The 20,954-nt window shown below is 37.5% G+C and overlaps 4 protein-coding genes across 6 annotated transcripts in view; all 4 read right to left on the reverse strand.

Annotated features, from left to right (window-relative positions):
- LOC149262051 (uncharacterized) overlaps positions 1 to 20,954 on the reverse strand; it is an 86,246-nt gene that overhangs the window by 17,701 nt on the left and 47,591 nt on the right. The window lies entirely within an intron of this gene.
- Positions 1,722 to 2,669, reverse strand: LOC149262052 (uncharacterized). The gene has a single exon (XM_089383165.1). The coding sequence runs from the start codon at positions 2,667 to 2,669 to the stop codon at positions 1,722 to 1,724; it is 948 nt and encodes a 315-aa protein (XP_089239291.1).
- LOC149262053 (uncharacterized) lies at positions 3,804 to 4,751 on the reverse strand. The gene has a single exon (XM_089383176.1). The coding sequence runs from the start codon at positions 4,749 to 4,751 to the stop codon at positions 3,804 to 3,806; it is 948 nt and encodes a 315-aa protein (XP_089239302.1).
- Positions 5,873 to 6,820, reverse strand: LOC149262054 (uncharacterized). Its single transcript, XM_089383183.1, has one exon. It carries the CDS (start codon positions 6,818 to 6,820, stop codon positions 5,873 to 5,875), a length of 948 nt encoding a protein of 315 aa, XP_089239309.1.

Genomic DNA, 20,954 nt, shown 5'->3' on the forward strand with positions numbered 1-20,954 from the left:
AAGTGTGCATACAAGGGTTGCCCTACCTAGCCTTAGAAGAGCATGCACATCATCAAAAAGGCAAATCCCAAATCTCAATCCACCAGCATGTTTGAAGCTTGCGGAACATGATGTCTCTAAACACTTTGACAAAGCTTCACTAACAGTCTCTGGCAAAGCTACCTGACTTAATACTAAAGACAAACTTAAACAAACCATTGTTGCATCCAGGGGATCACTTTTCCAGTCTCCATTAAAGAACCGAAGAGTAAAGCAGTAACTGTATATCACGTCAACCATATGAACAGCCAGTAAGGGTGATGGATCCGATTTAGTCAATTGCCCTACTGAAGATAAGGGATTCTCCGGACCAGCTGGTATATCACTCAGGTCATTCTCACCCAAATTTGCAACTCCTGGACTAAGAACCCTTGACATTCGATCATTTGATATGTCCAGTGACTGAATAAGTTGACATCCTTGACTGGAAAGTGAGATTGTATGTGCAGAAGGCTTCAACCACCATGGTTCCCAAGGTCTTACCATGTGACTTATTTTACCTGATGCTACAGCCCGCAAGAAATATTTTCTTTCATTGGCTGATAAGTCATCCAATGACATATCATCTCCTGAAGACAACACATAAGCATTCTGACCAATTAGACATGCAATTCAATGTACAGACAAGATTGATTTATAAGCTGCAACATCCGCTAGTATGATTTCCAAACTAGGACAAAAGCACCCTCATTTATATGGTACAAAAACATTAATAAACATGCCCATGTCTTAAATGTGCCCTCCCGGTAGAAGTGAATGCTAGGGTAGAATGGCTTGTAATAATGTGTGTCACATCAATTATCTATGGTGTTTGTAGTTACATATGGACCATCTGGATGTCATCAAGGATCCGTGTCCTATAATGGTCACGCACATTGTGCTATTTCTGTTTACTGTAGGGTGTAACTTTCCATGAAGTCACCACAACCTCTCCCGAAATTACACTCCATTTTTCAAATATGTTTCTATAGCTATTTACCTGCTATTTGGAAAAAAATAAACTTCTTGACGGAAAAAACATGAGATTTGGAATAATTTAAGAACACCAATGCCTGAAAAAATCAGTCGCAAATGCCATGTATAAGATGAATGAAATATGTTGAAAGCTATGAAGATAAATGTCTTGTATTTAAGCAAAACTAATAATAATCTATTCCGTACAAAGACACTGTTGCTGCTTTCCCCAAAATAGAACTGAATCTCTAAGTTGATACCTTTCAAATAATTCATTTGTGCTAATCACTGAAGATACAGAGAAAGCAAATGCTGGTAATGGATTATAATAAATACTAGTAATTAATATGTCAAATAACTGGCGTGTATGCTGACTTTACCGTATAAAGAGTCCAGGAATGCTTTATAAACTTCTCCATTCAGCAAGTTTACTAGCCAGAAAAATTGTTCTGAGAACCAACAACTAAGCAAAGTATCTTTCATTAATCACAAGCTAAAAGTCCCATTTTCCCATCAGTTGTCTAAACATATGCATTAAAATTTAAGAACACAACTAAAATGATCAAAAATATAAATTTATCCCCACAACCTGAGAAATTCCAAATTATGAGCTCATAAATCAGACACTAAAATAAGGAGAAAACACAAATAATGAGCTTTTCTTGATTAGATACAAATGACTATAAATCAATATTCATGTACAAAAACTTCTGTTTCTAGCACAACTCTTACAAAACCTCTTCAATCACAACCTTGGGCTTTTGGTTTTCCTGTCTATTAACATTCAAAGTATTCACTGCAATATTTCCAGAATCTCTTGCAGGAAGAGTATTCTTTTCAACTTCTACAAGAGCAGCCAGGGAAGTCCAAACTTCTTTCGGTTGTTCATTAGTCCAACACATCAGGAAGTAGACTTTCTTTAAAGCAAATTGAAGACTCTTTCGACCATCATTTCTTATTTCTTCTCTCCTAGCTTCGTGATTTGCTATCATCTGTTTACTAGCATGTTCCCTTTTCTTGGATCTTTCACCTTTGACCACCTTTGCAGCTGCCTCAAGTAGCCTGTACAAGTCCATAAGTGCGCATACAAGGGTTGCCCTACCTAGCCTTAGAAGAGCATGCACATCATCAAAAAGGCAAATCCCAAATCTCAATCCACCAGCATGTTTGAAGCTTGCGGAACATGATGTCTCTAAACACTTTGACAAAGCTTCACTAACAGTCTCTGGCAAAGCTACCTGACTTAATACTGCAGACAAACTTAAACAAACCATTGCTGCATCCAGGGGATCACTTTTCCAGTCTCCATTAAAGAACCGAAGAGTAAAGCAGTAACTGTATATCACGTCAACCATATGAACAGCCAGTAAGGGTGATGGATCCGATTTAGTCAATTGCCCTACTGAAGATAAGGGATTCTCCGGACCAGCTGGTATATCACTCAGGTCATTCTCACCCAAATTTGCAACTCCTGGACTAAGAACCCTTGACATTCGATCATTTGATATGTCCAGTGACTGAATAAGTTGACATCCTTGACTGGAAAGTGAGATTGTATGTGCAGAAGGCTTCAACCACCATGGTTCCCAAGGTCTTACCATGTGACTTATTTTACCTGATGCTACAGCCCGCAAGAAATATTTTCTTTCATTGGCTGATAAGTCATCCAATGACATATCATCTCCTGAAGACAACACATAAGCATTCTGACCAATTAGACATGCAATTCAATGTACAGACAAGATTGATTTATAAGCTGCAACATCTCTGGTGTAGTACCGCTAGTATGATTTCCAAACTAGGACAAAAGCACCCTCATTTATATGGTACAAAAACATTAATAAACATGCCCATGTCTTAAATGTGCCCTCCCGGTAGAAGTGAATGCTAGGGTAGAATGGCTTGTAATAATGTGTGTCACATCAATTATCTATGGTGTTTGTAGTTACATATGGACCATCTGGATGTCATCAAGGATCCGTGTCCTATAATGGTCACGCACATTGTGCTATTTCTGTTTACTGTAGGGTGTAACTTTCCATGAAGTCACCACAACCTCTCCCGAAATTACACTCCATTTTTCAAATATGTTTCTATAGCTATTTACCTGCTATTTGGAAAAAAATAAACTTCTTGACGGAAAAAACATGAGATTTGGAATAATTTAAGAACACCAATGCCTGAAAAAATCAGTCGCAAATGCCATGTATAAGATGAATGAAATATGTTGAAAGCTATGAAGATAAATGTCTTGTATTTAAGCAAAACTAATAATAATCTATTCCGTACAAAGACACTGTTGCTGCTTTCCCCAAAATAGAACTGAATCTCTAAGTTGATACCTTTCAAATAATTCATTTGTGCTAATCACTGAAGATACAGAGAAAGCAAATGCTGGTAATGGATTATAATAAATACTAGTAATTAATATGTCAAATAACTGGCGTGTATGCTGACTTTACCGTATAAAGAGTCCAGGAATGCTTTATAAACTTCTCCATTCAGCAAGTTTACTAGCCAGAAAAATTGTTCTGAGAACCAACAACTAAGCAAAGTATCTTTCATTAATCACAAGCTAAAAGTCCCATTTTCCCATCAGTTGTCTAAACATATGCATTAAAATTTAAGAACACAACTAAAATGATCAAAAATATAAATTTATCCCCACAACCTGAGAAATTCCAAATTATGAGCTCATAAATCAGACACTAAAATAAGGAGAAAACACAAATAATGAGCTTTTCTTGATTAGATACAAATGACTATAAATCAATATTCATGTACAGAAACTTCTGTTTCTAGCACAACTCTTACAAAACCTCTTCAATCACAACCTTGGGCTTTTGGTTTTCCTGTCTATTAACATTCAAAGTATTCACTGCAATATTTCCAGAATCTCTTGCAGGAAGAGTATTCTTTTCAACTTCTACAAGAGCAGCCAGGGAAGTCCAAACTTCTTTCGGTTGTTCATTAGTCCAACACATCAGGAAGTAGACTTTCTTTAAAGCAAATTGAAGACTCTTCCGACCATCATTTCTTATTTCTTCTCTCCTAGCTTCGTGGTTTGCTATCATCTGTTTACTAGCATGTTCCCTTTTCTTGGATCTTTCACCTTTGACCACCTTTGCAGCTGCCTCAAGTAGCCTGTACAAGTCCATAAGTGCGCATACAAGGGTTGCCCTACCTAGCCTTAGAAGAGCATGCACATCATCAAAAAGGCAAATCCCAAATCTCAATCCACCAGCATGTTTGAAGCTTGCGGAACATGATGTCTCTAAACACTTTGACAAAGCTTCACTAACAGTCTCTGGCAAAGCTACCTGACTTAATACTGCAGACAAACTTAAACAAACCATTGCTGCATCCAGGGGATCACTTTTCCAGTCTCCATTAAAGAACCGAAGAGTAAAGCAGTAACTGTATATCACGTCAACCATATGAACAGCCAGTAAGGGTGATGGATCCGATTTAGTCAATTGCCCTACTGAAGATAAGGGATTCTCCGGACCAGCTGGTATATCACTCAGGTCATTCTCACCCAAATTTGCAACTCCTGGACTAAGAACCCTTGACATTCGATCATTTGATATGTCCAGTGACTGAATAAGTTGACATCCTTGACTGGAAAGTGAGATTGTATGTGCAGAAGGCTTCAACCACCATGGTTCCCAAGGTCTTACCATGTGACTTATTTTACCTGATGCTACAGCCCGCAAGAAATATTTTCTTTCATTGGCTGATAAGTCATCCAATGACATATCATCTCCTGAAGACAACACATAAGCATTCTGACCAATTAGACATGCAATTCAATGTACAGACAAGATTGATTTATAAGCTGCAACATCCGCTAGTATGATTTCCAAACTAGGACAAAAGCACCCTCATTTATATGGTACAAAAACATTAATAAACATGCCCATGTCTTAAATGTGCCCTCCCGGTAGAAGTGAATGCTAGGGTAGAATGGCTTGTAATAATGTGTGTCACATCAATTATCTATGGTGTTTGTAGTTACATATGGACCATCTGGATGTCATCAAGGATCCGTGTCCTATAATGGTCACGCACATTGTGCTATTTCTGTTTACTGTAGGGTGTAACTTTCCATGAAGTCACCACAACCTCTCCCGAAATTACACTCCATTTTTCAAATATGTTTCTATAGCTATTTACCTGCTATTTGGAAAAAAATAAACTTCTTGACGGAAAAAACATGAGATTTGGAATAATTTAAGAACACCAATGCCTGAAAAAATCAGTCGCAAATGCCATGTATAAGATGAATGAAATATGTTGAAAGCTATGAAGATAAATGTCTTGTATTTAAGCAAAACTAATAATAATCTATTCCGTACAAAGACACTGTTGCTGCTTTCCCCAAAATAGAACTGAATCTCTAAGTTGATACCTTTCAAATAATTCATTTGTGCTAATCACTGAAGATACAGAGAAAGCAAATGCTGGTAATGGATTATAATAAATACTAGTAATTAATATGTCAAATAACTGGCGTGTATGCTGACTTTACCGTATAAAGAGTCCAGGAATGCTTTATAAACTTCTCCATTCAGCAAGTTTACTAGCCAGAAAAATTGTTCTGAGAACCAACAACTAAGCAAAGTATCTTTCATTAATCACAAGCTAAAAGTCCCATTTTCCCATCAGTTGTCTAAACATATGCATTAAAATTTAAGAACACAACTAAAATGATCAAAAATATAAATTTATCCCCACAACCTGAGAAATTCCAAATTATGAGCTCATAAATCAGACACTAAAATAAGGAGAAAACACAAATAATGAGCTTTTCTTGATTAGATACAAATGACTATAAATCAATATTCATGTACAGAAACTTCTGTTTCTAGCACAACTCTTACAAAACCTCTTCAATCACAACCTTGGGCTTTTGGTTTTCCTGTCTATTAACATTCAAAGTATTCACTGCAATATTTCCAGAATCTCTTGCAGGAAGAGTATTCTTTTCAACTTCTACAAGAGCAGCCAGGGAAGTCCAAACTTCTTTCGGTTGTTCATTAGTCCAACACATCAGGAAGTAGACTTTCTTTAAAGCAAATTGAAGACTCTTCCGACCATCATTTCTTATTTCTTCTCTCCTAGCTTCGTGGTTTGCTATCATCTGTTTACTAGCATGTTCCCTTTTCTTGGATCTTTCACCTTTGACCACCTTTGCAGCTGCCTCAAGTAGCCTGTACAAGTCCATAAGTGCGCATACAAGGGTTGCCCTACCTAGCCTTAGAAGAGCATGCACATCATCAAAAAGGCAAATCCCAAATCTCAATCCACCAGCATGTTTGAAGCTTGCGGAACATGATGTCTCTAAACACTTTGACAAAGCTTCACTAACAGTCTCTGGCAAAGCTACCTGACTTAATACTGCAGACAAACTTAAACAAACCATTGCTGCATCCAGGGGATCACTTTTCCAGTCTCCATTAAAGAACCGAAGAGTAAAGCAGTAACTGTATATCACGTCAACCATATGAACAACCAGTAAGGGTGATGGATCCGATTTAGTCAATTGCCCTACTGAAGATAAGGGATTCTCCGGACCAGCTGGTATATCACTCAGGTCATTCTCACCCAAATTTGCAACTCCTGGACTAAGAACCCTTGACATTCGATCATTTGATATGTCCAGTGACTGAATAAGTTGACATCCTTGACTGGAAAGTGAGATTGTATGTGCAGAAGGCTTCAACCACCATGGTTCCCAAGGTCTTACCATGTGACTTATTTTACCTGATGCTACAGCCCGCAAGAAATATTTTCTTTCATTGGCTGATAAGTCATCCAATGACATATCATCTCCTGAAGACAACACATAAGCATTCTGACCAATTAGACATGCAATTCAATGTACAGACAAGATTGATTTATAAGCTGCAACATCCGCTAGTATGATTTCCAAACTAGGACAAAAGCACCCTCATTTATATGGTACAAAAACATTAATAAACATGCCCATGTCTTAAATGTGCCCTCCCGGTAGAAGTGAATGCTAGGGTAGAATGGCTTGTAATAATGTGTGTCACATCAATTATCTATGGTGTTTGTAGTTACATATGGACCATCTGGATGTCATCAAGGATCCGTGTCCTATAATGGTCACGCACATTGTGCTATTTCTGTTTACTGTAGGGTGTAACTTTCCATGAAGTCACCACAACCTCTCCCGAAATTACACTCCATTTTTCAAATATGTTTCTATAGCTATTTACCTGCTATTTGGAAAAAAATAAACTTCTTGACGGAAAAAACATGAGATTTGGAATAATTTAAGAACACCAATGCCTGAAAAAATCAGTCGCAAATGCCATGTATAAGATGAATGAAATATGTTGAAAGCTATGAAGATAAATGTCTTGTATTTAAGCAAAACTAATAATAATCTATTCCGTACAAAGACACTGTTGCTGCTTTCCCCAAAATAGAACTGAATCTCTAAGTTGATACCTTTCAAATAATTCATTTGTGCTAATCACTGAAGATACAGAGAAAGCAAATGCTGGTAATGGATTATAATAAATACTAGTAATTAATATGTCAAATAACTGGCGTGTATGCTGACTTTACCGTATAAAGAGTCCAGGAATGCTTTATAAACTTCTCCATTCAGCAAGTTTACTAGCCAGAAAAATTGTTCTGAGAACCAACAACTAAGCAAAGTATCTTTCATTAATCACAAGCTAAAAGTCCCATTTTCCCATCAGTTGTCTAAACATATGCATTAAAATTTAAGAACACAACTAAAATGATCAAAAATATAAATTTATCCCCACAACCTGAGAAATTCCAAATTATGAGCTCATAAATCAGACACTAAAATAAGGAGAAAACACAAATAATGAGCTTTTCTTGATTAGATACAAATGACTATAAATCAATATTCATGTACAGAAACTTCTGTTTCTAGCACAACTCTTACAAAACCTCTTCAATCACAACCTTGGGCTTTTGGTTTTCCTGTCTATTAACATTCAAAGTATTCACTGCAATATTTCCAGAATCTCTTGCAGGAAGAGTATTCTTTTCAACTTCTACAAGAGCAGCCAGGGAAGTCCAAACTTCTTTCGGTTGTTCATTAGTCCAACACATCAGGAAGTAGACTTTCTTTAAAGCAAATTGAAGACTCTTCCGACCATCATTTCTTATTTCTTCTCTCCTAGCTTCGTGGTTTGCTATCATCTGTTTACTAGCATGTTCCCCTTTCTTGGATCTTTCACCTTTGACCACCTTTGCAGCTGCCTCAAGTAGCCTGTACAAGTCCATAAGTGCGCATACAAGGGTTGCCCTACCTAGCCTTAGAAGAGCATGCACATCATCAAAAAGGCAAATCCCAAATCTCAATCCACCAGCATGTTTGAAGCTTGCGGAACATGATGTCTCTAAACACTTTGACAAAGCTTCACTAACAGTCTCTGGCAAAGCTACCTGACTTAACACTGCAGACAAACTTAAACAAACCATTGCTGCATCCAGGGGATCACTTTTCCAGTCTCCATTAAAGAACCGAAGAGTAAAGCAGTAACTGTATATCACGTCAACCATATGAACAGCCAGTAAGGGTGATGGATCCGATTTAGTCAATTGCCCTACTTAAGATATGGGATTCTCCGGACCAGCTGGTATATCACTCAGGTCATTCTCACCCAAATTTGCAATTCCTGGACTAAGAACCCTTGACATTCGATCATTTGATATGTCCAGTGACTGAATAAGTTGTCATCCTTGACTGGAAAGTGAGATTGTATGTGCAGAACTCTTCAACCACCATGGTTCCCAAGGTCTTACCATGTGACTTATTTTACCTGATGCTACAGCCCGCAAGAAATATTTTCTTTCATTGGCTGATAAGTCATCCAATGACATATCATCTCCTGAAGACAACACATAAGCATTCTGACCAATTAGACATGCAATTCAATGTACAGACAAGATTGATTTATAAGCTGCAACATCTCTGGAAAGTAAAATGCTACTTTCGAATACTCGATTATAACAGCAACTATTACAGCATTTACTGAATGAGTGGAATTTTCCAAAAGACTAGTTTTCGAACTTTTACATGCCGAACTATCCTGAAAAGTAAAGTCTGCTAAAACAGTGACTAAAAGCTGGGTTCCTCCAAGTGTCCACTTTGTAAAAGTCAAATAAAGAAAATTTGTCCATATGGAAAGTTGTATTTTCTAGGAAATGGATTGTTTTTAGTTTGACTCCTATTGTGAGTCATTAGGATTGGTCATAAAGTCAAATTGAGTCAATATCATGTATGAAGGACCCTTCTTGGGCATGTTACATTTTGTATGAGTCATTAGACAAGATTGAAAGCCCTTCAAGACATGAACAAGGCATAGCTCTTCAAGTTGGCTTCAAATGGAATTAATCATCTCACCAACTGACATGTCGGCTCATCCTGATGTCATGTCGGCTTATATACATGGCAAAACAACTATAAATAGCCCAGTTCAGATCCCATTTCGGAGTGAAATTGCAGAACAGTAATTCGGTCAAGTCTGAAGTAAAACAGTGCAAAGGAAGCTTAATTATCAGCGAGGGGAAAAGGAAGAAAAGCGAAGCTCTTAGCTCTACAAGAGCAGCCAGGGAAGTCCAAACTTTTTTCGGTTGTTCATTAGTCCAACTCATCAGGAAGTAGACTTTCTTTAAAGCAAATTGAAGACTCTTCCGACCATCATTTCTTATTTCTTCTCTCCTAGCTTCGTGGTTTGCTATCATCTGTTTACTAGCATGTTCCCTTTTCTTGGATCTTTCACCTTTGACCACCTTTGCAGCTGCCTCAAGTAGCCTGTACAAGTCCATAAGTGCGCATACAAGGGTTGCCCTACCTAGCCTTAGAAGAGCATGCACATCATCAAAAAGGCAAATCCCAAATCTCAATCCACCAGCATGTTTGAAGCTTGCGGAACATGATGTCTCTAAACACTTTGACAAAGCTTCACTAACAGTCTCTGGCAAAGCTACCTGACTTAACACTGCAGACAAACTTAAACAAACCATTGCTGCATCCAGGGGATCACTTTTCCAGTCTCCATTAAAGAACTGAAGAGTAAAGCAGTAACTATATATCACGTCAACCATATGAACAGCCAGTAAGGGTGATGGATCCGATTTAGTCAATTGCCCTACTGAAGATAAGGGATTCTCCGGACCAGCTGGTATATCACTCAGGTCATTCTAACCAAATTTGCAACTCCTGGACTAAGAACCCTTGACATTCGATCATTTGATATGTCCAGTGATTGAATAAGTTGACATCCTTGACTGGAAAGTGAGATTGTATGTGCAGAAGGCTTCAACCACCATGGTTCCCAAGGTCTTACCATGTGACTTATTTTACCTGATGCTACAGCCCGCAAGAAATATTTTCTTTCATTGGCTGATAAGTCATCCAATGACATATCATCTCCTGAAGACAACACATAAGCATTCTGACCAATTAGACATGCAATTCAATGTACAGACAAGATTGATTTATAAGCTGCAACATCCGCTAGTATGATTTCCAAACTAGGACAAAAGCACCCTCATTTATATGGTACAAAAACATTAATAAACATGCCCATGTCTTAAATGTGCCCTCCCGGTTGAAGTGAATGCTAGGGTAGAATGGCTTGTAATAATGTGTGTCACATCAATTATCTATGGTGTTTGTAGTTACATATGGACCATCTGGATGTCATCAAGGATCCGTGTCCTATAATGGTCACGCACATTGTGCCATTTCTGTTTACTGTAGGGTGTAACTTTCCATGAAGTCACCACAACCTCTCCCGAAATTACACTCCATTTTTCAAATATGTTTCTATAGCTATTTACCTGCTATTTGAAAAAACATAAACTTCTTGACGGAAAAAACATGAGATTTGGAATAATTTAAGAACACCAATGCCTAAAAATCAGTCGCAAATGCCATGTATAAGATGAATGAAATATGTTGAAAGCTATGAAGATAAATGTCTTGTATTTAAGCAAAACTAATAATAATCTATTCCGTACAAAGACACTGTTGCTGCTTTCCCCAAAATAGAACTGAATCTCTAAGTTGATACCTTTCAAATAATTCATTTGTGCTAATCACTGAAGATACAGAGAAAGCAAATGCTGGTAATGGATTATAATAAATACTAGTAATTAATATGTCAAATAACTGTCGCGTATGCTGACTTTACCGTATAAAGAGTCCAGGAATGCTTTATAAACTTCTCCATTCAGCAAGTTTACTAGCCAGAAAAATTGTTCTGAGAACCAACAACTAAGCGAAGTATCTTTCATTAATCACAAGCTAAAAGTCCCATTTTCCCATCATTTGTCTAAACATATGCATTAAAATTTAAGAACACAACTAAAATGATCAAAAATATAAATTTATCACCACAACCTGAGAAATTCCAAATTATGAGCTCATAAATCAGACGCTAAAATAAGGAGAAAACACAAATAATGAGCTTTTCTTGATTAGATACAAATGACTATAAATCAATATTCATGTACAGAAACTTCTGTTTCTAGCACAACTCTTACAAAACCTCTTCAATCACAACCTTGGGCTTTTGGTTTTCCTGTCTATTAACATTCAAAGTATTCACTACAATATTTCCAGAATCTCTTGCAGGAAGAGTATTCTTTTCAACTTCTACAAGAGCAGCCAGGGAAGTCCAAACTTCTTTCGGTTGTTCATTAGTCCAACACATCAGGAAGTAGACTTTCTTTAAAGCAAATTGAAGACTCTTCCGACCATCATTTCTTATTTCTTCTCTCCTAGCTTCGTGGTTTGCTATCATCTGTTTACTAGCATGTTCCCTTTTCTTGGATCTTTCACCTTTGACCACCTTTGCAGCTGCCTCAAGTAGCCTGTACAAGTCCATAAGTGCGCATACAAGGGTTGCCCTACCTAGCCTTAGAAGAGCATGCACATCATCAAAAAGGCAAATCCCAAATCTCAATCCTCCAGCATGTTTGAAGCTTGCGGAACATGATGTCTCTAAACACTTTGACAAAGCTTCACTAACAGTCTCTGGCAAAGCTACCTGACTTAACACTGCAGACAAACTTAAACAAACCATTGCTGCATCCAGGGGATCACTTTTCCAGTCTCCATTAAAGAACCGAAGAGTAAAGCAGTAACTGTATATCACGTCAACCATATGAACAGCCAGTAAGGGTGATGGATCCGATTTAGTCAATTGCCCTACTGAAGATAAGGGATTCTTCGGACCAGCTGGTATATCACTCAGGTCATTCTCACCCAAATTTGCAACTCCTGGACTAAGAACCCTTGACATTCGATCATTTGATATGTCCAGTGACTGAATAAGTTGACATCCTTGACTGGAAAGTGAGATTGTATGTGCAGAAGGCTTCAACCACCATGGTTCCCAAGGTCTTACCATGTGACTTATTTTACCTGATGCTACAGCCCGCAAGAAATATTTTCTTTCATTGGCTGATAAGTCATCCAATGACATATCATCTCCTGAAGACAACACATAAGCATTCTGACCAATTAGACATGCAATTCAATGTACAGACAAGATTGATTTATAAGCTGCAACATCCGCTAGTATGATTTCCAAACTAGGACAAAAGCACCCTCATTTATATGGTACAAAAACATTAATAAACATGCCCATGTCTTAAATGTGCCCTCCCGGTAGAAGTGAATGCTAGGGTAGAATGGCTTGTAATAATGTGTGTCACATCAATTATCTATGGTGTTTGTAGTTACATATGGACCATCTGGATGTCATCAAGGATCCGTGTCCTATAATGGTCACGCACATTGTGCTATTTCTGTTCACTGTAGGGTGTAACTTTCCATGAAGTCACCACAACCTCTCCCGAAATTACACTCCATTTTTCAAATATGTTTCTATAGCTATTTACCTGCTATTTGGAAAAAAATAAACTTCTTGACGGAAAAAACATGAGATTTGGAATAATTTAAGAACACCAATGCCTGAAAAAATCAGTCGCAAATGCCATGTATAAGATGAATGAAATATGTTGAAAGCTATGAAGATAAATGTCTTGTATTTAAGCAAAACTAATAATAATCTATTCCGTACAAAGACACTGTCGCTGCTTTCCCCAAAATAGAACTGAATCTCTAAGTTGATACCTTTCAAATAATTCATTTGTGCTAATCACTGAAGATACAGAGAAAGCAAATGCTGGTAATGGATTATAATAAATACTAGTAATTAATGTGTCAAATAACTGGCGTGTATGCTGACTTTACCGTATAAAGAGTCCAGGAATGCTTTATAAACTTCTCCATTCAGCAAGTTTACTAGCCAGAAAAATTGTTCTGAGAACCAACAACTAAGCAAAGTATCTTTCATTAATCACAAGCTAAAAGTCCCATTTTCCCATCAGTTGTCTAAACATATGCATTAAAATTTAAGAACACAACTAAAATGATCAAAAATATAAATTTATCCCCACAACCTGAGAAATTCCAAATTATGAGCTCATAAATCAGACACTAAAATAAGGAGAAAACACAAATAATGAGCTTTTCTTGATTACATACAAATGACTATAAATCAATATTCATGTACAGAAACTTCTGTTTCTAGCACAACTCTTACAAAACCTCTTCAATCACAACCTTGGGCTTTTGGTTTTCCTTTCTATTAACATTCAAAGTATTCACTGCAATATTTCCAGAATCTCTTGCAGGAAGAGTATTCTTTTCAACTTCTACAAGAGCAGCCAGGGATGTCCAAACTTCTTTCGGTTGTTCGTTAGTCCAACACATCAGGAATTAGACTTTCTTTAAAGCAAATTGAAGACTCTTCCGACCATCATTTCTTATTTCTTCTCTCCTAGCTTCGTGGTTTGCTATCATCTGTTTACTAGCATGTTCCCTTTTCTTGGATCTTTCACCTTTGACCACCTTTGCAGCTGCCTCAAGTAGCCTGTACAAGTCCATAAGTGCGCATACAAGGGTTGCCCTACCTAGCCTTAGAAGAGCATGCACATCATCAAATAGGCAAATCCAAAATCTCAATCCACCAGCATGTTTGAAGCTTGTGGAACATGATGTCTCTAAACACTTTGACAAAGCTTCACTAACAGTCTCTGGCAAAGCTACCTGACTTAATACTGCAGACAAACTTAAACAAACCATTGCTGCATCCAGGTGATCACTTTTCCAGTCTCCATTAAAGAACCGAAGAGTAAAGCAGTAACTGTATATCACGTCAACCATATGAACATCCAGTAAGGGTGATGGATCCGATTTAGTCAATTGCCCTACTGAAGATAAGGGATTCTCTGGACCAGCTGGTATATCACTCAGGTCATTCTCACCCAAATTTGCAACTCCTGGACTAAGAACCCTTGACATTCGATCATTTGATATGTCCAGTGACTGAATAAGTCGACATCCTTGACTGGAAAGTGAGATTGTATGTGCAGAAGGCTTCAACCACCATGGTTCCCAAGGTCTTACCATGTGACTTATTTTACCTGATGCTACAGCCCGCAAGAAATATTTTCTTTCATTGGCTGATAAGTCATCCAATGACATATCATCTCCTGAAGACAACACATAAGCATTCTGACCAATTAGACATGCAATTCAATGTACAGACAAGATTGACATGCAATTCAATGTACAGACAAGATTGATTTATAAGCTGCAACATCTCTGGTGTAGTACCGCTAGTATGATTGCCAAACTAGGACAAAAGCACCCTCATTTATATGGTACAAAAACATTAATAAACATGCCCATGTCTTAAATGTGCCCTCCCGGTAGAAGTGAATGCTAGGGTAGAATGGCTTGTAATAATGTGTGTCACATCAATTATCTATGGTGTTTTTAGTTACATATGGACCATCTGGATGTCATCAAGGATCCGTGTCCTATAATGGTCACGCACATTGTGCTATTTCTGTTTACTGTAGGGTGTAACTTTCCATGAAGTCACCACAACCTCTCCCGAAATTACACTCCATTTTTCAAATATGTTTCTATAGCTATTTACCTGCTATTTGGAAAAAAATAAACTTCTTGACGGAAAAAACATGAGATTTGGAATAATTTAAGAACACCAATGCCTAAAAAAATCAGTCGCAAATGCCATGTATAAGATGAATGAAATATGTTGAAAGCTATGAAGATAAATGTCTTGTATTTAAGCAAAACTAATAATAATCTATTCCGTACAAAGACACTGTTGCTGCTTTCCCCAAAATAGAACTGAATCTCTAAGTTGATACCTTTCAAATAATTCATTTGTGCTAATCACTGAAGATACAGAGAAAGCAAATGCTGGTAATGGATTATAATAAATAATAGTAATTAATATGTCAAATAACTGGCGTGTATGCTGACTTTACCGTATAAAGAGTCCAGGAATGCTTTATAAACTTCTCCATTCAGCAAGTTTACTAGCCAGAAAAATTGTTCTGAGAACCAACAACTAAGCAAAGTATATTTCATTAATCACAAGCTAAAAGTCCCATTTTCCCATCAGTTGTCTAAACATATGCATTAAAATTTAAGAACACAACTAAAATGATCAAAAATATAAATTTATCCCCACAACCTGAGAAATTCCAAATTATGAGCTCATAAATCAGACACTAAAATAAGGAGAAAACACAAATAATGAGCTTTTCTTGATTAGATACAAATGACTATAAATCAATATTCATGTACAGAAACTTCTGTTTCTAGCACAACTCTTACAAAACCTCTTCAATCACAACCTTGGGCTTTTGGTTTTCCTGTCTATTAACATTCAAAGTATTCACTGCAATATTTCCAGAATCTCTTGCAGGAAGAGTATTCTTTTCAACTTCTACAAGAGCAGCCAGGGAAGTCCAAACTTCTTTCGGTTTTTCATTAGTCCAACACATCAGGAAGTAGACTTTCTTTAAAGCAAATTGAAGACTCTTCCGACCATCATTTCTTATTTCTTCTCTCCTAGCTTCGTGATTTGCTATCATCTGTTTACTAGCATGTTCCCTTTTCTTGGATCTTTCACCTTTGACCACCTTTGCAGCTGCCTCAAGTAGCCTGTACAAGTCCATAAGTGCGCATACAAGGGTTGCCCTACCTAGCCTTAGAAGAGCATGCACATCATCAAAAAGGCAAATCCCAAATCTCAATCCACCAGCATGTTTGAAGCTTGCGGAACATGATGTCTCTAAACACTTTGACAAAGCTTCACTAACAGTCTCTGGCAAAGCTACCTGACTTAATACTGCAGACAAACTTAAACAAACCATTGCTGCATCCAGGGGATCACTTTTCCAGTCTCCATTAAAGAACCGAAGAGTAAAGCAGTAACTGTATATCACGTCAACCATATGAACAGCCAGTAAGGGTGATGGATCCGATTTAGTCAATTGCCCTACTGAAGATAAGGGATTCTCCGGACCAGCTGGTATATCACTCAGGTCATTCTCACCCAAATTTGCAACTCCTGGACTAAGAACCCTTGACATTCGATCATTTGATATGTCCAGTGACTGAATAAGTTGACATCCTTGACTGGAAAGTGAGATTGTATGGGCAGAAGGCTTCAACTACCATGGTTCCCAAGGTCTTACCATGTGACTTATTTTACCTGATGCTACAGCCCGCAAGAAATATTTTCTTTCATTGGCTGATAAGTCATCCAATGACATATCATCTCCTGAAGACAACACATAAGCATTCTGACCAATTAGACATGCAATTCAATGTACAGACAAGATTGATTTATAAGCTGCAACATCTCTGGTGTAGTACCGCTAGTATGATTTCCAAACTAGGACAAAAGCACCCTCATTTATATGGTACAAAAACATTAATAAACATGCCCATGTCTTAAATTTGCCCTCCCGGTAGAAGTGAATGCTAGGGTAGAATGTCTTGTAATAATGTGTGTCACATCAATTATCTATGGTGTTTGTAGTTACATATGGACCATCTGGATGTCATCAAGGATCTGTGTCCTATAATGGTCACACACATTGTGCTATTTCTGTTTACTGTAGGGTGTAACTTTCCATGAAGTCACCACAACCTCTCCCGAAATTACACTCCATTTTTCAAATATGTTTCTATAGCTATTTACCTGCTATTTGGAAAAAAATAAACTTCTTGACGGAAAAAACATGAGATTTGGAATAATTTAAGAACACCAATGCCTGAAAAAATCAGTCGCAAATGCCACGTATAAGATGAATGAAATATGTTGAAAGCTATGAAGATAAATGTCTTGTATTTAAGCAAAACTAATAATAATCTATTCCGTACAAAGACATTGTTGCTGCTTTCCCCAAAATAGAACTGAATCTCTAAGTTGATACCTTTCAAATAATTTATTTGTGCTAATCACTGAAGATACTGAGAAAGCAAATGCTGGTAATGGATTATAATAAATACTAGTAATTAATATGTCAAATAACTGGCGTGTATGCTGACTTTACCGTATAAAGAGTCCAGGAATGTTTTATAAACTTCTCCATTCAGCAAGTTTACTAGCCAGAAAAATTGTTCTGAGAACCAACAACTAAGCAAAGTATCTTTCATTAATCACAAGCTAAAAGTCCCATTTTCCCATCAGTTGTCTAAACATATGCATTAAAATTTAAGAACACAACTAAAATGATCAAAAATATAAATTTATCCCCACAACCTGAGAAATTCCAAATTATGAGCTCATAAATCAGACACTAAAATAAGGAGAAAACACAAATAATGAGCTTTTCTTGATTAGATACAAATGACTATAAATCAATATTCATGTACAGAAACTTCTGTTTCTAGCACAACTCTTACAAAACCTCTTCAATCACAACCTTGGGCTTTTGGTTTTCCTGTCTATTAACATTCAAAGTATTCACTGCAATATTTCCAGAATCTCTTGCAGGAAGAGTATTCTTTTCAACTTCTACAAGAGCAACCAAGGAAGTCCAAACTTCTTTCGGTTGTTCATTAGTCCAACACATCAGGAAGTAGACTTTCTTTAAAGCAAATTGAAGACTCTTCCGACCATCATTTCTTATTTCTTCTCTCCTAGCTTCGTGATTTGCTATCATCTGTTTACTAGCATGTTCCCTTTTCTTGGATCTTTCACCTTTGACCACCTTTGCAGCTGCCTCAAGTAGCCTGTACAAGTCCATAAGTGCGCATACAAGGGTTGCCCTACCTAGCCTTAGAAGAGCATGCACATCATCAAAAAGGCAAATCCCAAATCTCAATCCACCAACATGTTTGAAGCTTGCGGAACATGATGTCTCTAAACACTTTGACAAAGCTTCACTAACAGTCTCTGGCAAAGCTACCTGACTTAATACTGCAGACAAACTTAAACAAACCATTGCTGCATCCAGGGGATCACTTTTCCAGTCTCCATTAAAGAACCGAAGAGTAAAGCAGTAACTGTATATCACGTCAACCATATGAACAGCCTGTAAGGGTGATGGATCCGATTTAGTCAATTGCCCTACTGAAGATAAGGGATTCTCCGGACCAGCTGGTATATCACTCAGGTCATTCTCACCCAAATTTGCAACTCCTGGACTAAGAACCCTTGACATTCGATCATTTGATATGTCCAGTGACTGAATAAGTTGACATCCTTGACTGGAAAGTGAGATTGTATGTGCAGAAGGCTTCAACCACCATGGTTCCCAAGGTCTTACCATGTGACTTATTTTACCTGATGCTACAGCCCGCAAGAAATATTTTCTTTCATTGGCTGATAAGTCATCCAATGACATATCATCTCCTGAAGACAACACATAAGCATTCTGACCAATTAGACATGCAATTCAATGTACAGACAAGATTGATTTATAAGTTGCAACATCTCTGGAAAGTAAAATGCTACTTTCGAATACTCGATTATAACAGCAACTATTACAGCATTTACTGAATGAGTGGAATTTTCCAAAAGACTAGTTTTCGAACTTTTACATGCCGAACTATCCTGAAAAGTAAAGTCTGCTAAAACAGTGACTAAAAGTTGGGTTCCTCCAAGTGTCCACTTTGTAAAAGTCAAATAAAGAAAATTTGTCCATATGGAAAGTTGTATTTTCTAGGAAATGGATTGTTTTTAGTTTGACTCCTATTGTGAGTCATTAGGATTGGTCATAAAGTCAAATTGAGTCAATATCATGTATGAAGGACCCTTCTTGGGCATGTTACATTTTGTATGAGTCATTAGACAAGATTGAAAGCCCTTCAAGACAAGCACAAGGCATCCCTCTTCAAGTTGGCTTCAAATGGAATTAATCATCTCACCAACTGACATGTCGGCTCATCCTGATGTCATGTCGGCTTATATACATGGCCAAACAACTATAAATAGCCCAGTTCAGATCCCATTTCGGAGTGAAATCGCAGAACAGTAATTCGGTCAATTATGAAGTAAAACAGTGCAAAGGAAGCTTAATTATCAGCGAGGGGAAAAGGAAGAAAAGCGAAGCTCTTAGCTTCATTTTTCTTGGATCTGTTTTAGGGTAATTCTGCTGTCACATATGCGTAGAAGGAGGTCATCTGTTGCAGTATGGTCGAGAGGAATTACAGTCCTCTTAGGAATTGGAAGAACAAGTCTAAGAGGAAGCCGAGGCAAGCTAGAAAGAGTCCCTATGGAAAGAAGGCCTAATTCTAGGAGGCCGAAACTAATGAAGGACTAGGAAGCCGAAGTTGAAGCATATCCAAAAAGTAGGAGCAGAAGCTTGACTAGTGTTGACTTGGGCTCGGAAGAGAAGCAGTGAAAGAGGACCTGTGTCTTGGTCTTGGAGAGGCAAATAGGTCAAGTGTGTTGGTCTTGGTATTCGTCAATTGGAATCTCTATAAGAAGAAGAATTTGTTGGGGTTTTCCTCTCAAGAGTGAGAGGTTTTGGCCCTAGCTGATAGCCTATATTTTGTGTCTCTTGTCTCTTTATTATTTATGCATTGGTAGTTGTTTGATGAAGAAGAACACTAATAACCCAAGTAAAAGAAGATCCTAATCTAAAGAAGTAAAAAGCACTCATAAGCGTTTACTAATAGAAGAGAAATCACTTAATTGCTATGCCCTAGATTTCTCAACATGGTTTCAAAGCTAAGGTGACAAAGTCAAGAAAGGGCATCTTATCAAGGGACACTCAAGGATCAAATCTCGAGGAAAGCATCAAAGCTATGAAACCGGATTCGTCCCCCAGGCCCTAAGTGTCCCGAATCCGGCGAATCGGACATGATTTGGGTGGATTCATGTCCGAAAAACAGCAGACGTCGTGTTCGATTGGGACACTTCGAATCTGGAACGTGTCTCGATCGGGACACTTTGAATTCGGAAATCAAGAACCCACACAGTGTTATAAAGGCGTATTTCCCCATTCTATTTGCACATTCACTTGTTTAGTTTGCTCTGGGTGTTTGGGAGCAAGGAGCAAAGGGCGTGGGAGCATTTTCAAGGATATTCAAGCAACAAATAAGTGCTTGCGCCTGTCAGATTTGATGATGGTGATACTATAGAGGGGTCATCCTCCACACCAGCAGATGCAAAGATGACTTTGGATACAGAGGAGGAGGATGCAGCAGAGGAGAGCAATGGTGACCATGATGATGAGGACAGTGACGCTGATTTTCATGATGACTATGAGGATTGATGACTCATAAGTCATGAGCTACCTACTACCTTGAGGCTTGTATACTTGTAGACTTGTAGTTGTAGTTGTTTTGTATTTGCTATTTCTATTTGCCATTGGCATTGCACTACCTATTTAAACAATAACACATTTTTATTTTGATGACTTAATGAAAAAACTACAATATATTTATCTTACTATCTTGTCTTTCTCCTATTGGATCATTGATGAATTGAATATGTATTATAAATTTATAATTTATCATTTATGTCACAATTGTATTTGTAATTTTATATGCATAATGTTACTTTGTAAAACTTACATCTAGATGAAGG

The sequence above is a fragment of the Pinus tabuliformis genome, chromosome 6 (assembly GCF_031772625.1).
Source record: "Pinus tabuliformis cultivar Carrire ecotype Pingquan chromosome 6, CPIR1, whole genome shotgun sequence".
Taxonomy (NCBI): Eukaryota; Viridiplantae; Streptophyta; class Pinopsida; order Pinales; family Pinaceae; genus Pinus; species Pinus tabuliformis.